Source organism: Vidua macroura, chromosome 3 (genome assembly GCF_024509145.1).
Source record: "Vidua macroura isolate BioBank_ID:100142 chromosome 3, ASM2450914v1, whole genome shotgun sequence".
NCBI classification, from domain to species: domain Eukaryota; kingdom Metazoa; phylum Chordata; class Aves; order Passeriformes; family Viduidae; genus Vidua; species Vidua macroura.
In genome coordinates this window covers 99768918-99789496 of record NC_071573.1, presented here as the reverse complement: position 1 = coordinate 99789496, position 20579 = coordinate 99768918, and the positions used below count along the sequence as shown (strand labels likewise).

The window sequence follows — 20579 nt, the reverse complement described above, 5'->3', positions numbered from 1 at the left end:
GACTGAGGCATTTATCTCTTTTCAAGGAACTCTCGATGATGCCTCATTCACAAGTGTGGTCTACTACAGCTCTAATTAGGAATAGCAAGCAAAATCTAACGCTACATTCCACGTATTCCATTAGTTGCTCCGTATTTGAGATATTGCCAAAAAACCCTAGAAGGCACAAATCCATTCCAGCACAGCCTTTTTCTAGCCCACTCTTTTTCTGTTTCTTTGTAATGCAGATGGTACAAAATCCAATACATGAATTTTCCATAGCATGTTGAAGTCTCCACTTACACTTAAATCCCATACTGTCAACCTAGCTTTCAAGGGAAAAAAAACCCAGGAGCACCAGCTTTCTACTGTCATGCATGAGAATAAGTCTCACTCGTGAAGCCACCAAATACTGATTTCAGTTTGCCGAAAAGAGTTTCATTTGTCTCTTTCATATTATTCTAAGCCTAAACAGGAACTCTTCATATGTATATAAAGACATAGTACATACACACACACAAATGTAGAAGCAAAGCAGTTTGCATAAGGTAGAATGCCAGCAGATCCTTCCAAACCCAAATATAGGCAAATTCAATCAGTTAAATGTTTTGGTTTTTTTACTATGGTACGTGTCCAGTTGTCCAGCTGCCAGGTTTTGCTTAGGACTATACTGGCAGTCAGTTCCCTTTGCATCTCATACACCAAAATAGTACAGCTGGAGACTGGCCCACATTTCATTACTTTCCACAAGGTCCATATTTGCTGCCTTTATATTAACAATACTCCTGGAATAATGTCTGATCAAAAATACTGCCCAGAAGAAACACATTTTACCTTGTGCTAATATTCTCTTTTCTTCTATTACATTTCACATCAAAGAAGCTTTTTCCTAGGAGTGAAAAGAGAATCAATAAAAATATCTGATGTTCTCTGAAGAGCAGGAATTGATACCAAAGATGTTAACTTCCACCAGTGTCTGTGAAAGCTGTTGGGTGGGTAAGAGAAATCACCAGGATATATGTTAAATCATCAGGATATATTTTAGAACCAGAACACAACAAAACCTGGGGATTTGACATTAGGTCCAGTTCTCTTTTTTTTTAGTTTTTTGGGGGTTTTGTGGAGGGTTTTTTGGGTTTTTTGGGGGGGGGGTTGTGTGGTTTTTGTTGTTGTTGTTGTTTTTTTTACTGTAGCCATGAGTGTTACCAAACAATTGCACTGATGAAAAGAAAATCTGATGCCAAATAAACAAAGCCAAAAAATTGATCCTTTAAGCTTAAAAGGAAGTACGCTGTTCTGTGGCATTCACACATATTTATAAATATGGCCAAGCAGAAGAGAATGTGTCTCTCCATTACACATTGCAAGGTCTTTTCAGGCCAAATTTTTGAAGTGTGCTCAGTGGAACCTGAAGCCACATGACCTGTTAACACTGATTCTAACAGAACTGTCTAAATTACAAGAAGTGATTTAGGATGAGTTTTAAAACTGCATCTTGCTTCCATTTAAAGCAGTGTCACAGCTCTTGTTCTCCGAACAGGGCTGGGATGCCTGTGAAAGTATGAACCCTCTTGCCAGAGTGTATCCACAGATGTCTGTAAAGGTGAGAAAGGCATGTGTGAAACAATCCAGGAAATCATAAAGTGCTTTATATTCATCATCTTGCCATGGAACACTAAAAAACTCTGGAAAGCTCCTGAATGGCTTTGCCAAGGACACCTGGTGAATCTTAAATATGTCTGTCCAGTTGTAAGATAGTAGTAAGCTTTAAATATGGAAAGGTGTTTTCTGTTTGTCTTAGCATCCCTATTAGGACAAAAGCATACCAGTCATATGGCAGAAGTATCTTTGTTATTGATACATAAACACGTGCCACCTCTCCTAAAAACTGGAAAGGAAGAGATGGAAGACTGGCAGCACCATCTCCTGGCAGATAAAAGAAATAGGGACCACTTTGTGTCAGAAGGTAGGGCCCAAGTAATTTCTTTGTGGATTTTAAAAAGGCTAAAGCAGGAAGTAACTTCACAAGAGTATATTCCCTCCCTAAGAAGATTAACTTTGATATGCTTCAGGTAAGAAGAGCATTATGTGTTATTATAATTATAGAGAACATATGCTCACAATAACGTAGAACAAATTCAGGTTGCTTCTGCCTTTAAAAAGCTCTCTCATATTAGTCTCTGCTTTCCTTTGTGATGCAGTAATAGCAGATTTCAAAACTAGCACAGCAGGTAAGTCAGTCCAGTTGCAGCATATTTGTGTAGTCCTGGAAGACCACAGGAGACCATAGAAGTTCCTCGAAGTCAGAAAATACTGGAATATGTATATTTCAAGAGTTGTAGCCAAATTTCTGTCTTTCTGAGTAAGCAGGGGAAATGTTGGGAAATCATTGGATCACTAATGTTGAAATGTTGGAAACTCCTGGATCACTGATGTGGAGTGCTATTTTACATATTTTGAAAGTGACAATAGGCCAAACAGTGCTAAGTAAGGGTGAGGCCTTCAAAGTAATGAAATGCTGCATGGGAAAGAAAAACATCCCTGGAGATAAAAGAGGAGACTAAGTCATATGACTTGGTGAAAGACAGACATGGAAGAGTGGAGCAAAAAAAGGTAAGGAAGAGAGGAATTACAGAAATTTCAGAACTGGTATGCCACAGGAGTCCAGATCTCATTTATCAGCAAGAGGAAGACGACAACCTCAGCAATCAGGCCAAAGTATACTAGTCTTCTGCCTGTTAACTCTTGCAGACCTGTTCTTGCTGTTAGGTCCCTGTTCCATGGCATGAAACAAACACAAAACCCTCCTTGTGCAACATAAACACAGTGCTGGGGTGTTGGTGTTGGGTTTTTTTCTCCATGTTTTGGAGGTTATTTCACTTTGAGAAACTCCCAGGTGCTTTTAAAGTTGTTGGTTTGTTTTTTGTTTTTGTTTTTGTTTTTTTCTTTCTGCAGATGATCATGAAAGTGGAAGAAATTTATTAATTTATTCATTCCACCCTTCTCCCAAAGTATGAACACTTCTTATAAGTCACTGCACTTCCCAGGACTTTGCCCAACATAGATTCAAAAGCCACACGTAATATGGGTTTCAGTAATTCCCATGGGAAAATATGCAGCTTTATGAAGCCTACATCTCCCACATGGGTGGGGAGGAGCTCTGCTTATCTCTTTAGCTCAGAACCAAGATCAGGACTTTTTCCTCGGGGGATCATTTACTCTTCAAACGTTCACAAAACAAAGGTAATCCACCATCTTCCTCCAGGGCATGCCACAGAATCCATCTTCTTTTCCAAACAAACTACTAGACTGTGTATTTTATGAATCACTGGGTAGTGGGTTTACCTCTTTTACCAAACAGTTGTTCTTAAAGGAACCCTGTTTGTGAACAGGGTCAGTTACCCAGCTAGCTGTCACTCCACATCTCCAGCTTTTATTATTAACACAGGGAAACACATTCACTGCCTAATATATAAAATTATTTAGTTTCTTTTTTTTTATTCAATGTGCTGTACTTGTGCTATTCCTCATTTACATACTACATGCTGTTTCTCATTAATTTCTAATCATATCCTTTGTATTTAGAATATCTTGTTTAGTCCATACTCATATTAATAAAATGGCTCAAATTCCTTACTGTGGGAAGGAAAGAATGCATTTCTATTGATATTGAGTATTAACACACTCCAAAAGTGGTCTTGTACTGGACACAAGATTATATATTTATATAAACAAATTAAGATTAAAAAAAAAAAACAAACCACTCAGACATGCCATTAAACTAACCTACTGATGCCAAATCAGTTATTGTTATTAATATGGTATAAACCATATTGGTAAATCAGTGACAATTTTCATAATTACTATATACTCTTATGCTATTATAAAATACCAATAGTCTAAACACTTTTATCTAACAACTTCATTGTGATGGGCTCTGTCAAAACCCAAAGCACAGTTCTATAACCCTAAAAATATTTGCAGGCAAACAACTTCTATTAATAAAGTGTCCTTGTGAGATAAGAAGGAAATGGAAGAAAAAAAACCTAGTCAGCAGGAAAGTTCAAGTAATAATAGAAAAGAAAACTTTTTATCTGGCTTTCTGTATCTTCCTTCACAAGTTACAAAACACTGAGAGATAGGATAGTCTATCCATTGATAAAAAAAATGGATCTGTACTGATACCTCTGAAGTCCAATATGTGATCTGGAATTTGGGATAAACAGTTCACAGATAGAACAATGGCATTCCAAAAAGTTAAATCTAAAGTTGATTCTAAGACTTGCAGAAAGATCCTGTGATATTAAATCACATCTGATAAGATGGCAAATGAAAATTGATGTTTATAAATGTTATATGTAACCTTCACCAAATACTTACAATGATGAGCACTTGCTTAGTTGTTATTAATCTGAAAAGACATCTTGGAAAGCTGGTGAAGTATAATCTACCTGAAACTTCAACTCTGTACTCAGTGGAGGCCAAAAATTACAGAAAGTCACTAGAATCAAGACATGGGTAGAGGAAAATTATTTATTATATACTTCAGAATGGCTGTACTGTATCAAAAAAACCCAAAAAACCACAAACCCTAAAACCAAAACCCAAAAGCCAGAAAGAGGTTTAGATTAAGCACAAACATGGATTAATCACATACAAGGGAAGGCTAACCAAAACAAAACATTTCATTTGGAGAAAAACCCAATCAAACCTGTAACTCAGAAGTTTATGGTAGATTTCATTAATGACATTGATGGAAAGAGCCATAAAATGCATATAATAAATAATTTTCAATAAGATCTGAAATAATCTAAGATTATTTCAATAATCTTAGTGCACCAAGTTCCAGAAACTGAAACCCACCAACCAAACTGGCTGCAAAACCAGTACTGAGAAATGATAAAGCCATGGTGGAAAACCCAAAAGAACCTCTGAATACGTGTTCCTCTGCTGGAACACTTAATCATTGGCCTTATTTCTGATCTGTTTCAAATGGAGATGTTGACTTAAAAACAAGTTCATGATGCAAAACAAACAACTTTGAGACAAATTCTCAACAGATACTGCTCACCCAGGAAACTCAAGGATGCAATAATTCGTACAGTGCAGTGAAATTCTAACTGCTGGCTTAAAACTTTCTTGGAACCTAAGAAGTAGATTGTATCAAATGTTACATTTTTTTTTAATTGTTTCTAAGGGAAAGCTGGAGAACTAGTGACCATTCAAAGTGACACCTATTCCGCACAGACTAGTACAACTATAATTAGTGAATACGTGGGGAGATGTGATTTACCAGGGAAAGGTCAACAAGGGTTTTGTCAACATTGCTCTTGCCAAAAGAAGTCTTGCCTTATAAACTCAGATTGAAGTCTTCTGAATGTGTCAGCAAGCACTTGGATAAGAGGGATTGCAGAGATACAGTTTGCTGAGATTTCTGAAAGACTTTGAAGACTTTCTTGCTAAATGTTCTTAAGGAGACTAAACAATCACATGACAAGAGAGAGGATCCCAGCATGGATTGAAATGCAGTTAGAAGACCAAGTATATGGTCAGTTTTCACAATGAAAAGAAGTCACTAATGCACCTTCACATCTCTGCATTTATTTATAAATACTCCAAATAAGATAAAGAGTGACAAGACAAAGATTGCTGAAGATATGTTATTCATGAAAGGAGAGAAAAGGTGTGGCTAAGAATTGCAGAAAGACCTTCCTCCGTTTAGGGCTCACACACACCACTGATGATCCAGTATATGGGGGACACATTTGCTCCAGCACAGGACTCAACCGGGACCCCAAGACTCTTCTAAAGCTTCACTCAGACCCTCTGTGTCATCTGGAATAGCACTGGACACCTCCATGTGGGCAACTGAACAGAGACCTCAGTGCCTGGCAGGAAAACAACAGATGATCATGAAGACAGACAGATGTAAATCCATGCACATGGGAACAAAACAGTCCTACATCACACGTGGAATAATGCTGTCTGAACTGACCACTACATGTCAGGAGTGAGAGCTGGGAAGTTTAATGTTATTTGTAAGATAATGCCAGCTCAGTGGAGATCACCGGCACATTGAATATTAGAAATATTCACAAGCAATAGTGAAAACAAGGCAGGGAATATTGTTATGTCACTTTATAAATCTACCAGATGCCTCTGTCATGAACACCATACGGACTTCCAGTCCCACCATCACAAACAGGAATAACAGAAATGGTAAAGTTCATAGAATAGCAGCAAACACTTCCTTGCAAAGAAGGAGATTTCACTTGGACTTGTCAGACTGCAAGAGGAGCCTTACCAGGCTGCAAGGGGATTTCATGGAGGCTCTGAAGTGGTGACTGGCATAGAGAAGGCAAACTTGATGTACTGTCCTTTCCCAAGCAAGAAGCAGGGTCAGGTCATCACATGGTGTCACAAAATATCAAGTTGAAAACAAGGAAAGTGGCCGTTCATACATACAGTGACATTGTGGAACTCCCTGCCACAGGATGACATGGATGCTACAAGTTTACAAGCAGTAGGTCACAGAAATCACAGAAATCATAAAAATCACAGAAAGGACAAAGTTGGAAGGGACCACAGTGGAGCATCTGGTCCAACCTCCCTGCTTAAGCAGGGCCATTCCAGAGCACATGGCACAGGATTGTATCCTGGTGATTCTGGAATATCTCCAGTGAAGGAGACTTGACAGCTTCCCTGGACAATCTCTTCCAGTGCTGAGTCACTCACACAGTAAAGAAATTCCTCCTCGTGTTCAGCTGGCACTTCCCAAGCATCAAATCAACTGAACAAATGTATGGAGGAAATATTGTGAGGGCTGCTAAGCAAGACACAACCTTTGATTTCAGGAGTCACTAGATGCAAATTATTGGAAGTTCAAAGCAGATCCACTGGAAGTTTCACCTCTTACAATCCTCTCATCTTTGGGGACAAGAACTGGGAGACACACCACTGTTTTAAGTGATGTATCTGCCTTTATGACGCTACGCAAAATGAGTAGTTTTATTGATGCTTTTAAAATATTTCAGGTTAACTAATGAGCAGCACAGCTTAAGCAGGATGGGCAATGGGGATGCTTTTTCTCCACTTTTGCCAAGTACATCACTTGCAATCATCTTTGCTGGAGGCATCTGCAAAAAAGTAAGAGATCCACCTAATTCTGGAGAATGTTAACCAGAGCACTACAGCATAGCTACAACACAAACACATTTTCTGTGCTTTTATCTCAATAAGGCATGCTCTTTAGGAACACTTGAGTCATGGACCCATCACATTATGTGTACTAAGTGCCACAATCCTCAGTTGTGCTACTGTAACGACACAAAACCTTGTAAAGTCATCGAGTACAGCCACTCACATGGGCTGCGGAGAAGCAGCAAACACAGCTGTGAGTGGCATCACTGAGAGTGCAAGGCCTGAGAGTACCAGGGTCTTGCCCAGGCAGGTCCACACCTCAGAGAGGGGCTATCCCCAGAGAGGGGCTGTAGAACCCAGAGCCTTCTCCCTTTCCAGGGGTCTGTTCCTGCCCTGGGAAGGCCGTGAGGGGGCTGTGGTGAGGCTGTCCCAAGAAAGCAAGCGCTCTCAGCAGGAAGAACAGCATTGCCTGCGACCAAGCACCGGAACAGATTGCCCAGAGACTGTGTTGTCTCCCTCCCTGAGTACACTCAAGAACCATCTGGATGCAGTCCTATGCCATGCGGTCTAGGATGACCCTGCTGGAGCAGCGAGGCTGGACCGGACGCCCCGCTGCGGTCCCTGACACGCTGCCCACGCCGCGCCTCCATGAGGGCAGCAGCCGCCGCCTCACGGCCGCAGAGCGCAGCGGCCGCCTCCCCTCCGCACCGCCCCCGCCCAAGATGGCGCCCCGCCCGCCCCACAATGCCCCGCGCGCAGCTGCCGCGCTTCCGGGTGCGGGCCCAGGAGGGCGGCGGGCCCGGCACGGCGGGCGGAGGGCGAAGCTGCTCCGAGCGGATGCGAACGAGCGGGCGCGCAGTGCCGGAGGAGGCCGCGCCCGGACCATGAGGCTTCGACTGTGGCTGGTCCCGGCCCTGGTGCTGCTGTGGGGGCCGGGCGGGCTGGAGGCGCTGGGGCACCCGCAGCGCTACGGTGAGGACAGGGCGCGACCACGACAACCCCGGAGAGGAGGGGAGAGAAGGGAGGAGGAGGGAGAAACCACTGACAATGCGGGGGGAGGAAGGCGCGGCACCCCCGCCTCTGCCAGGGGTTAGCGGTGGGTGACGTGTGGGGCCGGCAGAGCACCGCTGTAGCTGAAGGCATCGCTGATGGGCACTGTTTGGGGTTACTGCTCTGCGGGGAGGCGGGGAGACACCATTGTCTTCACACTCGCGGTCTGCTGAGGAGTTTTCCTCCCAGGAGTTTGCGTTCTGTTAAGGCGGGATAATCCCAGAATAGGTCGGGTAGGAAGGGACTGCAGTGGGTCATCTGGTCCAGTGTCCATGCTCCTGCAGGGTCATCCTGGATCGCATTCCACAGGATTGCATCCAGGCGGTTCCGGAATATCTCCAGTGAGGGAGGCTGCACAGCCTCACTGGGCAAAATCATATAAATGGCCTCCCTTCATAGCTCTGTTTGGAGAGTCACCAGAGAGCCCGAAGCCATTGGAGCTGAAAGTGACCTCTAGAAAAGCTTGACACGGAGGAGAACCGCTGCTTTATTTAACTTCTGTAAACAGTTTTGCATCTAAGCTTCTGCTTTGCAATGAACAAGTTGTAGACTTTCGTTTAATAAGCAGAAGTTTATCACTAAAATGGCAGACGGACTCTTGCATGAAGCAGTGACCGTGTCTTGCCCTTAAGATCCATATCTTACATACTTCTTGGATCCTTGTCTTTGCTCCATTTTTCCTCTTCTCTGTATCATAGTTCCTCATCACTAGAGCAGCAAAATTTTTGTTTTCTTTAAAAGCTTTTTAAAGGAAAAATATCTGGCCCCCACATGAAAACCCCTGTTTTGAAAATCAAAGGTACAAAAACAATTTTGTGCTAAGTTCTGTTGCTTTCCTTGAGCCCATTGCTGTGCAGGGTGGGGATTCACATGGGATGATGCTGACATTCAAATGAACAACTGAACTGTCTAAAGACAGTCTCTGAGCACTGTTCCAGTGGTTAATCAGTTGTACATTCCCACAGAGATAGCTGTCTTGTCTCCAGTCAGTGGGGCCAGCAGGGACTGCTCCAAGTCTCCTTTCTTGGCTTAGATCTCTCAGCACATTTCCTGACAGATGTCTGACCTCTGCCCTCCTCTCCTGCACCTGAGGTGGATTTGTGGTTCTGTGCACACCTCAGCAGTTTGTATCTGTAGGAACCTGGGAAGGATGGGGCTCAGTGGTGGGTGCCCCAGGAAGTGTAGTAGAAATAAACATAGCGTGTCCTTTCAGCAGCAGGCAGGTCCTCAACAGCGGTTGCATCTTGGGCTGTCAGATCTTTGTGCCTTCTAAAGGACCTTTCTGCTGTGAGTTTGTGCAGTCTTTATCTGATGGCTTTTATCTTCTTGGCCCACGTACCACTGTTCCTGGACTATGAGCTCTTCAATTTTATGAACTACTGCATGGATGAAAACCTCATTTCTTCTGTTTCTAAATGTTGGAAGAATTATTCATTTCTTTCACACCTGTAGTGACTTACATACCTATGCAATTTGTCTCATTTGCACTACTGTTTGTTGTTTAAGTGATAACACATTAGTCTATATAATAATTCTTAGTAGGAGGAAAGCATCATGACTTTATTGATTACTTTTGTCTATATATTTTGTGTTGGATTTTTATTTATTTGAGATGTATGGTCAGGGCTGCAGGACACCATTTGTAGTACAAAGGCAGCATAAATTTATAATTATGAATGCTTTTGATTTTGTTTCCTTTCTGAGTAGTTTTTGGTCCTTAATAGTCACTCAATGCTGTCTTTTCTTTGTGGTGTTTTGTTTGTTTGTTTGTTTTTGGTGGTTTTTTGTTTGTTTGTTTGTTTTTTTGTTTTGGTTTGTTTTTGGTTTTGGTGGTTTTTTTGTTTACTTTAGAGTTATTTTCTGTGGGGGGTGGATTTGTTTGTTTCTGTTTTCTTTTGGTGATTTTTTTTTTTCGGGGCTTTTTTGATTTTCTTTGAGTGGTAATAATTGTACTGATATACTTTGTTGTTTAAATACATTGATGAACTCTTTTCCTCACGTGTTATTTCACATATTCACACCTTGAATTTCATCACATGTTTTGTTTTGTTTTTCAGTAAACTAAATTTAGAAAAGTATTTTGTGAGGGAACTTGAAAAATCCATGTGTGCTACATTAGCTTTTACTTTTGTCCACACACTACTGCCAGATATATATATATATATATATATATATATATATATATATATATATATATATGTATATGTATATGTATAGGAGGCAATGCTTTCCTAGTATCTTATTTAGCCCCAGGTCTAGTAACTTACACATTGTTGTTATTGTTACCTGTTTGCCAGGATGGGACTTTGAATGTATTTATTGATTAGGCCCTTAGGTAGTACCTGGTATGGAAATTGGTCTGTTCAGACCCCTGCACTATACCAGTGGCTCTTTAGTCTCATACCACAGTTAGGAGTTGACCAGTTCTATTTTTGCAATGTTTTGTAACTCTTGGGCTAGTACATTCATATCCTGTTGATTTATTGGTCATTTTCTTGAGTTGTTATAAAGCCTCTTTTCCTAAGTCTCGAGCACAGGTCTTTACATATATCCTATCATGACAAAAAGTTCCTTTTGGGGAACTTTTTATCTCCTCTGCAGTGAATACTAAGGTCAGTTATTGGTACTGGCTTTTAGCATCCATTCCTGGGACTGTGTTTTACTTGTTTTACAAGCCCTTTTAGTTATTTAGCTGTGTGGTTTCTTCTCATAAAATAAAAAAAAATATTTAAAGTATTAGCTTTCTGCCTTTTATAAGCTGCTTTTAAAAATACCTTTGCCTATTTTATTGTGGTTTTATGTTCATCTTTTGTTGGAGTTCTGTTGTCCTTATCTTACAGCTTGGTTTTCTGAATATCATCTTTTCCTTCTAATAATTTCAGTGTTATTATTTTGAAAGCTTTGTTTATCCACAGCTTAATTTTTGGGAACTGAAATCAGATTTCTGATGAGCACTGTCTGTAAGGAAGTTTCATGAATTAACATTTTGTGATTTCTATTGAGAACTTCTTGCTTATTACTCTGAGTTCAGTTTTTCAAGGAGGAAAAAAAATTATACAGTGAAAAAAATAATTTGACAAAGAATAGAATAAATGATAAAACGATGTGGGTAATTTTCCAGCTTTTTCTGGCTGAAGTAATCTTAGGGTGTGGTGCTCCAGGAGTCTAAACTGATCTAAAATGGGACTGCTGCAACCTGACCTCAGCTTTCCAATCCCTTCCCCATTCCAGTGAGCACGTTCATGGAGTGTGAGCTGTCTGGAAGTTAATATCTTTTTTTGTTTGTTTCCCCCCCGCCCACCCTTTTTTTTTTTTTTGGGGGGGGGGGTTTGTTTGGTTTCTAAATTAGTTTTTTGATTTTTTTTTTTAGTGATTTGGGGTTTTTGTTTGCTTGGTTTTGTTTGCTTTATTTTCAGTAAAGGATATATTTTCTCTCTGTGAACTCCATTATTGTGGAGCAGCTCACAGTGTGACTGTCCAAGCACCTGCCCCATTGGTTTTGGGGCGTGGAAAGGGTTGTGTTCCAGGTGAGGGATGAAGGCAGAATGATATCCACCTCAGTTTGTCTTTAGGTGTACTCTTTTTAGTAATCTTGACATCAGGGATCAATTTCTAGAGACGTGGGGCTCTACTACTCAATACAGTGACTGATACTGTAGTTTGGCCCCAGAAAAGTTAATGGCAACTCTTTCAATATTTTTCTCTTTGTTGTCATTTATCTCTGAAGATAAAATATTATAAAATATTTATGCTGTTTGTCTTGGAGTTCAGACACATGTGAATGGTAACAAAGCGTAATGTACTTGAAAAGAATAACAGTGCAGCTATCCAGCTTAGGTGCTGAATAGGTGAATAGGTCACTGAATATATCTAAAAAATTGCCTGAATCTGTATTACAATGCAGTGGTACAAGTTGTGTGCTGCCACTGTGCAGCATTTATGGATGCCCCCAGCAGAGTCAGGATGTAAAATGTGTCTTACTCTAATGTTGCATCTTTTGAATGAGAACTTTTTGTCTCAAGCTAGGCAGGGAACTAAAATAAGATGGTTTTTCCATTGCTGGACAGATTATATTCTTTAAATCACTCACTGGGGATCTTTTTCTACCTGCCACATTGTACTAATAAAATCTGAGGCAGGTACCCTGATTTTCACCAGTTTTTTCTCCATACCACAGAAATACCACGTAGAACTCGGAAAAACTGCATGAGCTGGAGAAATGGTACAAATGGTTTGGTGCAAACCTACGTAATGCACATCAGAAGACTCGGATTTAGAAGTTGTTGAGTGAAAAAAACAAATGGTAGTAGTGTTGATGAATAAACCAGGGCAGCTAAGTGATAGAGGGCAGCATAAATTGATTTGCAGTCAGTTTTGAATTTTTCACACTTGGTGTGACAAAATGCAGGAAGTCCAAAGGCCAGGAATGTAACTTGCTGCCAGAGAATTTAGGGATTGGAAGTTTAGCTCGGTGTCAAGAATGTGCAGTGAGATAATTAGTGGAAAAAATCTTAATGCAAGGTTAAATTTTATCCTGCTGGACTGAAGCTTCTGTTGGAGACTAAGGCAAGACCTAGGTGAGGGTCAAATGATTCATTTCTTTGCCACGATCTGCCTTTTTTGTTACAGTTTCTTACTGTAACATCCTTTGGACATCCTTTGAAGCAAGATGACTGTTCTAGATGGAGCTGGTTTTGCAGTTTGTCCCTAAAAGCTGAAGGCTGAGTGTATTTCTCACCATGCATCACGTAGTGGAGAATTCAAGGACACACAATCCCACAGCATGTGATCCCTGCCCAGGATGTGGTGGGATTATTTCAAAGTCATTGCAGGAATTTGTTGATGCAGTGTCTTTGTATAAACATCAAATGCTTCGTGTAGACATGGCCCCGTTGAATGCAAATTACCAGTATTATTTTAGTGTTGTGGATTAGCAATCTTTTCCATGAAGTTTCTTAATATCAAGGTTTTCAAGTACTTTTCTCAAGTTTGTTTTCATTTGTTCAGATGAATAGGTCAATGTTTCCATTTCCAACTGAAAAAAGTGATTGAAGTATAATTTCTGCAAAAAGTACTCAAGGTCAACAAAAAGAACAATGTCAATGCTACATTAAATTCTAATTAATAGGAATTACCTTTAACTGTTGCAAGATTTTTGTAATGGGAGCATAATTCAGTGCTTGGAATGAGTTTGGTTTTCAGTAGTGCCAATTTGTTCTTACCTTTAAGCAGACAAAAAGTAAAATTCCTATTTGCATTTAAGATTTGGGGTGGTTTCATTTTTTCCTCAGTAAAAACTGGCAACTTCACTGCTGCTCTACATTGCTGATAGCAGCAGTGACTCATCTCAGTTTCATGCTTCTGCCACTCTGGAATTTTTGTGTGCACGTGCAGAAACCCTAGCATGGATTTCTGCCCTGTGGCTGGAAGGGCTGAGTGAGGAAGCCCAGTCAGCCATACTCTAGCACTGGCACTCCGACTTTATGTACATCAGAATGTAATTGTGTGTTTTGTAGTCGGCAGAGATTGTCTTTGCAATAGAAGTTTATATTTAGTTTCCATTTTAAACAGGTTAGTCCCCCACCCCAGCTTTTTTATAAACTGTAGGAGTCCAAGTTTGCCAGACTGATGATGGCACGTGCTTTGCTGTGAACCCAAGAGCTAGGTTTTAACAAAGAGCAGTTTATCCTGCTGTCCTTTTCTGTGATCTTCACATGCAGCACATGAACTTGCCTGTTTTGGGGATGACAAGCAACCCTCTCAGTGGTTCTAATGGTCTTCCTGATGTCTTCCATTCTTGCAGATACATGTAATAATATTGCCTGTCTTTGTCACTTATGGCCTGCATCTCTTCACAGTATCCATCCCTGTCTTCCTGTGCTGCCCTAATGTGCATTATTTGTACTTTTTTCCCTCCTTGATACTTGCATTTTTAACCTATGTAGGTGCATGGACTGGGAAGTGGGAAGGCAAGAGGGCTCTGTTATGAAGGGAGGCAGCTACAGCTGCCACCCAGTAGATGCTGATCCATTATTACTAAGGTGTTGAACAAGAACATGATATTCCTTGGTTGCCTTTTGCACCCTTTCAGGATGTCACTGAAATAGTAAAATTCTGCACCTCAGTACCTGTGATGTGCCTCAACTTTTGGAAGCTTGTGTGTGAATGAGTCCCAATTTGTATCCACAAGGAAAAGAAATGCAGTCAGAAGTGAAGGGGTTGTTCTCACAAGTGTCGTCTAGAGAGTAATTAGTGTCTACCTAGAATCAGCTCCACTCAAACTTATTTTGTGACACAGCAGGATTTTGTGATGTGGTATCTTTGTACAGTAGTGAGGCTTGTAGTTTTTTGATGGCCAGACAAATGGTCTGTTTCCAGAGACCACTGCATCCCATGACTGGGCAGTTCCTCTCTGCAGGATGTACAAAAGCATGTGATTTGGGGGTGGGTTGTGCTGGAGTTTTTTGAGCATCAAGTCATATGATGCTGTTCTGTTGTAAGATGGGACGGCTGTATTGCCCTTGTTTCACTTTAATTATGAGGATGGTAATTCAGTAGACTTCCTTATTTTTATAATGCCAATATTTGGCAGGATATTGGCTTTTTTTCCTTTGAAAAGTGTTCTGTTGTCATTAATAGGACAGACGGTTATTAAATCAAGTAGATCCAGCAGTGTAAGTTTTGTTCCTCACTGGTCCTTATTTAAGATGCGATTCGTGGAAGGAGATAATTTGCAAGGTTGGAAGTGTGTGAGGTAATATGTAGGAGTCATTGTGGGTATTCATCTGTATTCAATGTCTGAATGTGTTATAAGGAGGGAGTAGTTGCCAGTGTAACTGCAGGAGAAGTGCACTGTGGAGCAGCTGGTGGACAATAAAGCAGCAGCATCCCTGCCCTCCCTGCACAAGGGCTGATTAACCCTACCCGGAGGCTTCATCTGCTGCTGACTGAGTGAGTGCAGGCACCTTGTTTTCTCACGTGGTTTGACTAGGTTGATGCAGCTGGGATCAAGTTAAAAACATGCCTTCTAAAACATTCAGCTGATGTGGCTGACCATTCTTACTAACAGGTTTGTCCAGAAATGTGGTCAGAGTGTAAACTTTTATCTTGTTATGGTTTATTAGAACACTGACATGTATTTGGTTCTTGCTTTGAACTTGTTTCTCATACAAGTTCTTCTGTTTACATGTTCTTGATGAGCAAAACAGCAACCACTCTTCAGTGGAAACAAGTAAACACGATTTATCTAAACTTGAAAGCATGGGCTGTTTTGTGTGGGATAGGTGTTTCAGTTCACTTTGTATTGTGTCTCTGGCAATGTCTCTGTACCAGATGTACTGGAGAAAGATGTAACAGCACATGCAAGGAGTTGTTACAGAACAGTCTTCCCAAGATGAACCTTCTCAATGTGTCCTCTTCATCAACAGTCTCCTAAAAGCAGCATAAGCTGTTCAGAGAGGGTATCCACAATCATTTATGCACGACTGCATCACCTCCTGCCTGGCACAGACCATTTGTGTGCCCAGGTGAAATATGAGTATATTTGCCTTCTCCATTAGCACTCTCTGGAATGGTGCTGCAGCGAAACGATCTAGCTGTGTTGCAGCCAGTGAGCAGCTGTTACTACAAACACAAGGGCAGCTGTTTCATGTAGGGTGATGGACACCTGCTTTAGCTCTTGTGCTTCAAGCTAGAAAGACTCCAGTCTGTGTTTCCTAGTCTAAATTCTGAGACTTTGAATTAGATTTCAAATTGCTATGTTTAGTTACTTCAGTTAAAATATTTTAATGTACAAGAAGAGCATACAAAACTAAATAGTAACAATAAAGAATATGGAGCCCTTCTATTCAGTCACTCCTCAGCTGAATCAGAAAAATTGTTACAAGTCAACTGTTCATAAGCTTTTGATAGGTGTTTGATACCCATTGGAAATCAGCTTGAGATCAGAACCCATATGTAGTTGATGAGTGCTGTATAAAATAGAGCCTGGAGCTCCTTCTTCAGTTTTGGAGATGAAACAGATTTAACAGTCCCACTACAAAATCCTTCCTGAATGTGTTTGCAGTGCCTGTTGTAGGAGTGCTCCCTATAGGCTTGTCATCCCATTCCAGTGCCTTTGACAGAAAAATTATTTCTGCTTTTATTTATTCCCTTGGGATGATTGGAGAAATAACTGTAATCATTCCTGCAAGTCTCACTGATTATCTAGTGGTCTTTTTTAAATCCTAAAAGTAATTAAAAAAAAAAATTTGGATCCTGAGTTTTAAGTAGGAATATTTTCTATCATGGGATAATTTTGAAGAGAATTCTAGAAAATATTAATTGTATCTTCTGGGTTAAAACTTCATGCTTCTAGATAAGCTTAACCTTTCCATACATGATGCAGTGCAAAAGAATGCTTATGAAATGGCTGACTTGCCACATTTACTTGTTGGGTTCCGGACAATAGATGTGGCATGAGATCATGGGAATTTACTGTTGTACTTATGAAAGCCAAGCTGGTTGGAGAAGGCTGACATTGGTATTTGAATTGCTAGCTGAGCACTGAAAGAGAAACTTCTTTTGAAATACATGCAGTGGCCTCCAACTCAGGGAGTTAAGCCATTCTCCTGTGCTCTTTGGTGCTGGTGCAGAGTTTATTAAAAGCTAGATTTTTGTGTTAAGTCTGAAAGTCTAGTACCAGGAGACTTTTAGCCCAGAAACAAGGTGAAAAAAAAAGAGGCAAGAGTTGGTGAGTTCAAAGCTAGGGGTAGAGGTGGATCAGTGCTGTGGATTTCTTCTTGAGAGCTTTGGGATATTGTCTTTGTCACTGATGTTCCTTCCTTGTCTCTCTTACAAATCCGATTTCTGTATGTTCTTAGGAGGTTTCCCTCTGGGAAAGAAGGTACCATGAGGTGAAGGCCGGTGACAGTAAATAAATACTTGCCATATCAGGATGCAATTAAGATGTTCCCTAAAATGACAGGAATGCAGAAATCTAAGAGAGTGTGGAAGGGATGAACCGCAAAAAATGGTTTGGGAATCCTAAGCTCAGGTCTGTTGAAGCCCGTGGGAAATGACTCTTGGACCATAATGAAGATAATGGGGAAGGAATGCCAGAAAGATTTTAAAACTTGAATAAAAAGTCAAGTATATGCTTTCTATGGCTCCCATCCACAGACTGCTGTACAGTTGGATTCTGTACAGTTCTGTGTTTTCTTTAAAATAATGACACTTCATCTTTTATTTTCAGTAAGCCATGAATATGGATTAATTTTCACAATATGAACATTTTACAGAAAAATTTTGGTTCGAGTGTATTACCAATGTATTTGTTCCACATCTGTCTGATACCATAGTTAGTTAGCAGATTATGTCTGGGAGCAGTGTGTCTTAAGCCTCTACTTATGTTGTAAGTAAAATTAAAAGCAAACAAATTTAGGAAGGGTAAGAGGAAATAATGAACAAGTGCGCTCTTGTTTCAGTGTTACAGGAACTGGGAGTGCCGTGTGTTTCATTTGTAACTTCAATAGAATCATCTTACTCATCTTCATGAACTTCTTAGGTCTTGTTCTTACTACCTTCCTGTGTCTCTGTGAGGCATTTCCAGAAGGGTGTTTGTGTATATTAAGGTGGAGTAGGACTTGCCTACCAAATAAAAAAGCCTGATTTTTTTTTTAGCAGACTTCTCAGTTCTTTTGCCATGAAACTGAGACATTTTGTCTGGCCATAGTGGCAACTGTGTCTTGCTTTTTGGCATGGCTTTCTCTTGGTTCTGGTCTGTACTTCAAAGGCAGAGGTGGAAAAGGACAGTAATGTTTTGTAGCTGGGGTTGTGCCTCTCAGGCAGACCTTGCGTGGCAAGTCCCTGAACAGCACAGCAGTTGTTCCACACCTCTTGTTTCATGCCCCATGTTCCCCACGTTTGGTCTGTATCATAAACCAGTGTTGGATATTCTGTATATCAGCATTCACTTTAATTGAGGGGTCAGCTCTAGCCTGAGTGTAGTGACAGAATCTTGAGTTTGAGTAAAAGAATTCAGAACTAGGCAGTTTAATGAGGTTTTTTTCCAGAATTGATTTCCTTGCCTGTTCTACACCCTTTCTAGGTGGTTCTGGATGAGGGCAGATGCCAGATAAAAAGCAATTTATTAGAACAGACTTTGTAATGAAAAAAGAGCTGTTTGGAGGGGGAAGTTAGGCATTTACTCACTGCGTGGCTCTAGTGAACCAGCTCTGCAGCATATGGCAACCTAAAATGAAGGCCCTGCCTGACATGCAGCAGTGGGGCATATGTGGGGAAAATCCCCACCACAGAAAATATGGTGATAGAGACTTGGCTTTGCATATAACCCGAAACACATGGTAATCATGTGCAGGTGCTCTCAACCTGAGGGTTGTAAACAGAAATCAGGAAATTGCAACTGCTCTGCCCTTCCTGTGTTGCTCAAGGCCTGGGCAGGAGCAGCCAGGGAGGGAGAAGCCTGGGAACTGCTGCTCAGTGGCTTCTGCTGCCCAAGAAAGCAACCGTGTTGCCCGTGCCTCACTCTGTGAGTGGGTCTGCTGCAGGGCTAGGAGGGCTGTGAGGGTCATCTTTGCTTCTGTGCCTTCCTCACCTCAGTGTACACAAGCACACTTGTGGCCATGCACTGCTGGTTAATTCTCCCCACCCACCCACCCTCTTGCAAAAGGAAAAGCAGGGTGCTTTCCTTGCCCTGATCAGTGCATGTGTTCTTAAAGCTTTCCTGGGCTTTGGAGGCATGGATTTGGGGATTAATTATGGTACTGAGTGTCAGGTTTAAAAAACCCATATTATTTCAAGAGCTATGAGCATCTAGATTTCAAGGTGGCAATCTTGGTTTGTTGCACAATAGCTTGTTAGTGGTGCTGCTTACTTTAAAGTTCAATAAAACACATGAGGTGGCTTTGCTGAGTGGGGTAAGCTAGTGACCAGGGACTCTGAAGGAATGTCATTTTCCTTAACAGAAAACCTCTTTGGTAGCTATCAGGTCTGGTTTAGAAGCATAGCTGGAAAAGGAGGGGAAGGAAACAGGATTTTTTTTTTTTTTTAAAGAATGTCTGGGTGAGCATTTCTGCCCCTTGTAAAACATATCTGAATCCTCATTTAGTGTAGTGAAGAGTGAGCACCTCTGGCTGAGAAGGAAAACGGCAATGTGGGAATAAGAACCTGTTGTTAAGGCTGTAAATAGCAACTGAATTCATCAGTCTTAGTGGAAGCCAAGGTGGTTGTTGGGTGTCTTGATGGGTGGTGGGTGCTCCAGAGAAGCAAGAGTGTGGGTGGGTGTTTTGATGAAGGAATGCCTTACAAAGTAGCAGGAGGCTTTATCAGCAAGAGCCAAGCACTTTTTGCAGCTGTTATGTACTTGTTAATGGCGGAAACATCTGAAGAACATTGACCTGAATTTGTAATGTGTGTACTGCTCCCATAGGAATTCAGGCACTTGGTCTCCTTTCGCTGAAGAAGTTTTTGTGTTCTGAGTAGGAAAAGGAGTTTTGCATGATGGTAAGGTATTGGGAAATCAGGGTATCTCACATGAGTTGCCTTGTTAGTTAGTTTTGATTGATTGTGCTGTGCAGATAACCTGTTTTCTGGCTACTGTTGGGCAGAAAGGCCCAATACAGTCCAGTCTGCAATTAACTTGGTTTAAGTCTCCTAGATTAAATTATTTTCTTCGTCAGACTCATGTGGGGGCCAGCAGGTGAGGAGAGTAATTTGCCCCAGAGAAATGGGGATGTTCTCCCTATGTAGTTTCTTGGGGGCAGCTAGGGAGGGCATGAGTTCTGCATTGCTGTGGCACTAAAAATGATGACTTGGTTGCTCAGAAGTTATAGAAAAAGTGAAGCAAATTCTGTCTCTCTCAGATTGCCTTGTCTCACTCTATGATTTCTACTTGGCCATTACAGAAATGTGAAGTAGTTATCCTAAAATTAGAGCAAACTGTGGTCTTGCTGTCAAAATGGGAGTCTCTGGTTTGCTCTTTTTTATGTGTGCATTTGGAAAGAAAGTCTTTTGAAACTAAAACTTTCCTTGTTGGTCTTTCAGACACAGTTGAGTCCATGCTTTCAGACTACGACATCCTTTCTCTGTCTAGCATCCAGCAACACTCACTGAAGAAGAGGGACCTCCAGCCTGAGACACACGTAGAGAGGCTCTTAAGTTTTTCAGCCCTGCAAAGGTAATTAAATCATCAATGATGAAATAGCATATTTTCCTTCAGTTTCTGATGAGTAATGTGCAGCTTCAAACCCAGGAATTGTCTTGTTTTCTGTCATGACTGGCCAGTTCTTCTAGGTTAGTGATCTGCATGGTTATATGACATCAGAGAGGCTCAGAGGAAAGGGGAAAGTAAGTTCTATTTTATTTCTCTGATGGCTGACATGGCAGTAATTTAGGATTTCTTTTGCTTTATT

The 20579-nt window shown here is 41.0% G+C and overlaps 1 protein-coding gene across 2 annotated transcripts in view; it reads left to right on the top strand.

Moving 5' to 3' along the window:
- Window positions 1-7969: 7969 nt before the first annotated feature.
- The window catches only part of ADAM17 (ADAM metallopeptidase domain 17), a 34633-nt gene continuing 22023 nt past the window's right edge, over window positions 7970-20579 (top strand). The window contains exons 1-2 of one of the 2 annotated variants that reach the window (XM_053972481.1): window positions 7970-8091; window positions 20212-20344. In XM_053972481.1, the coding sequence (XP_053828456.1) occupies window positions 8004-8091; window positions 20212-20344 (221 nt within the window). In that variant the 5' untranslated portion in view covers window positions 7970-8003. Of the gene's footprint in view, window positions 8092-20211; window positions 20345-20579 lie in introns of those variants that run through there. The other variant, XM_053972482.1, reaches the window with a different exon arrangement.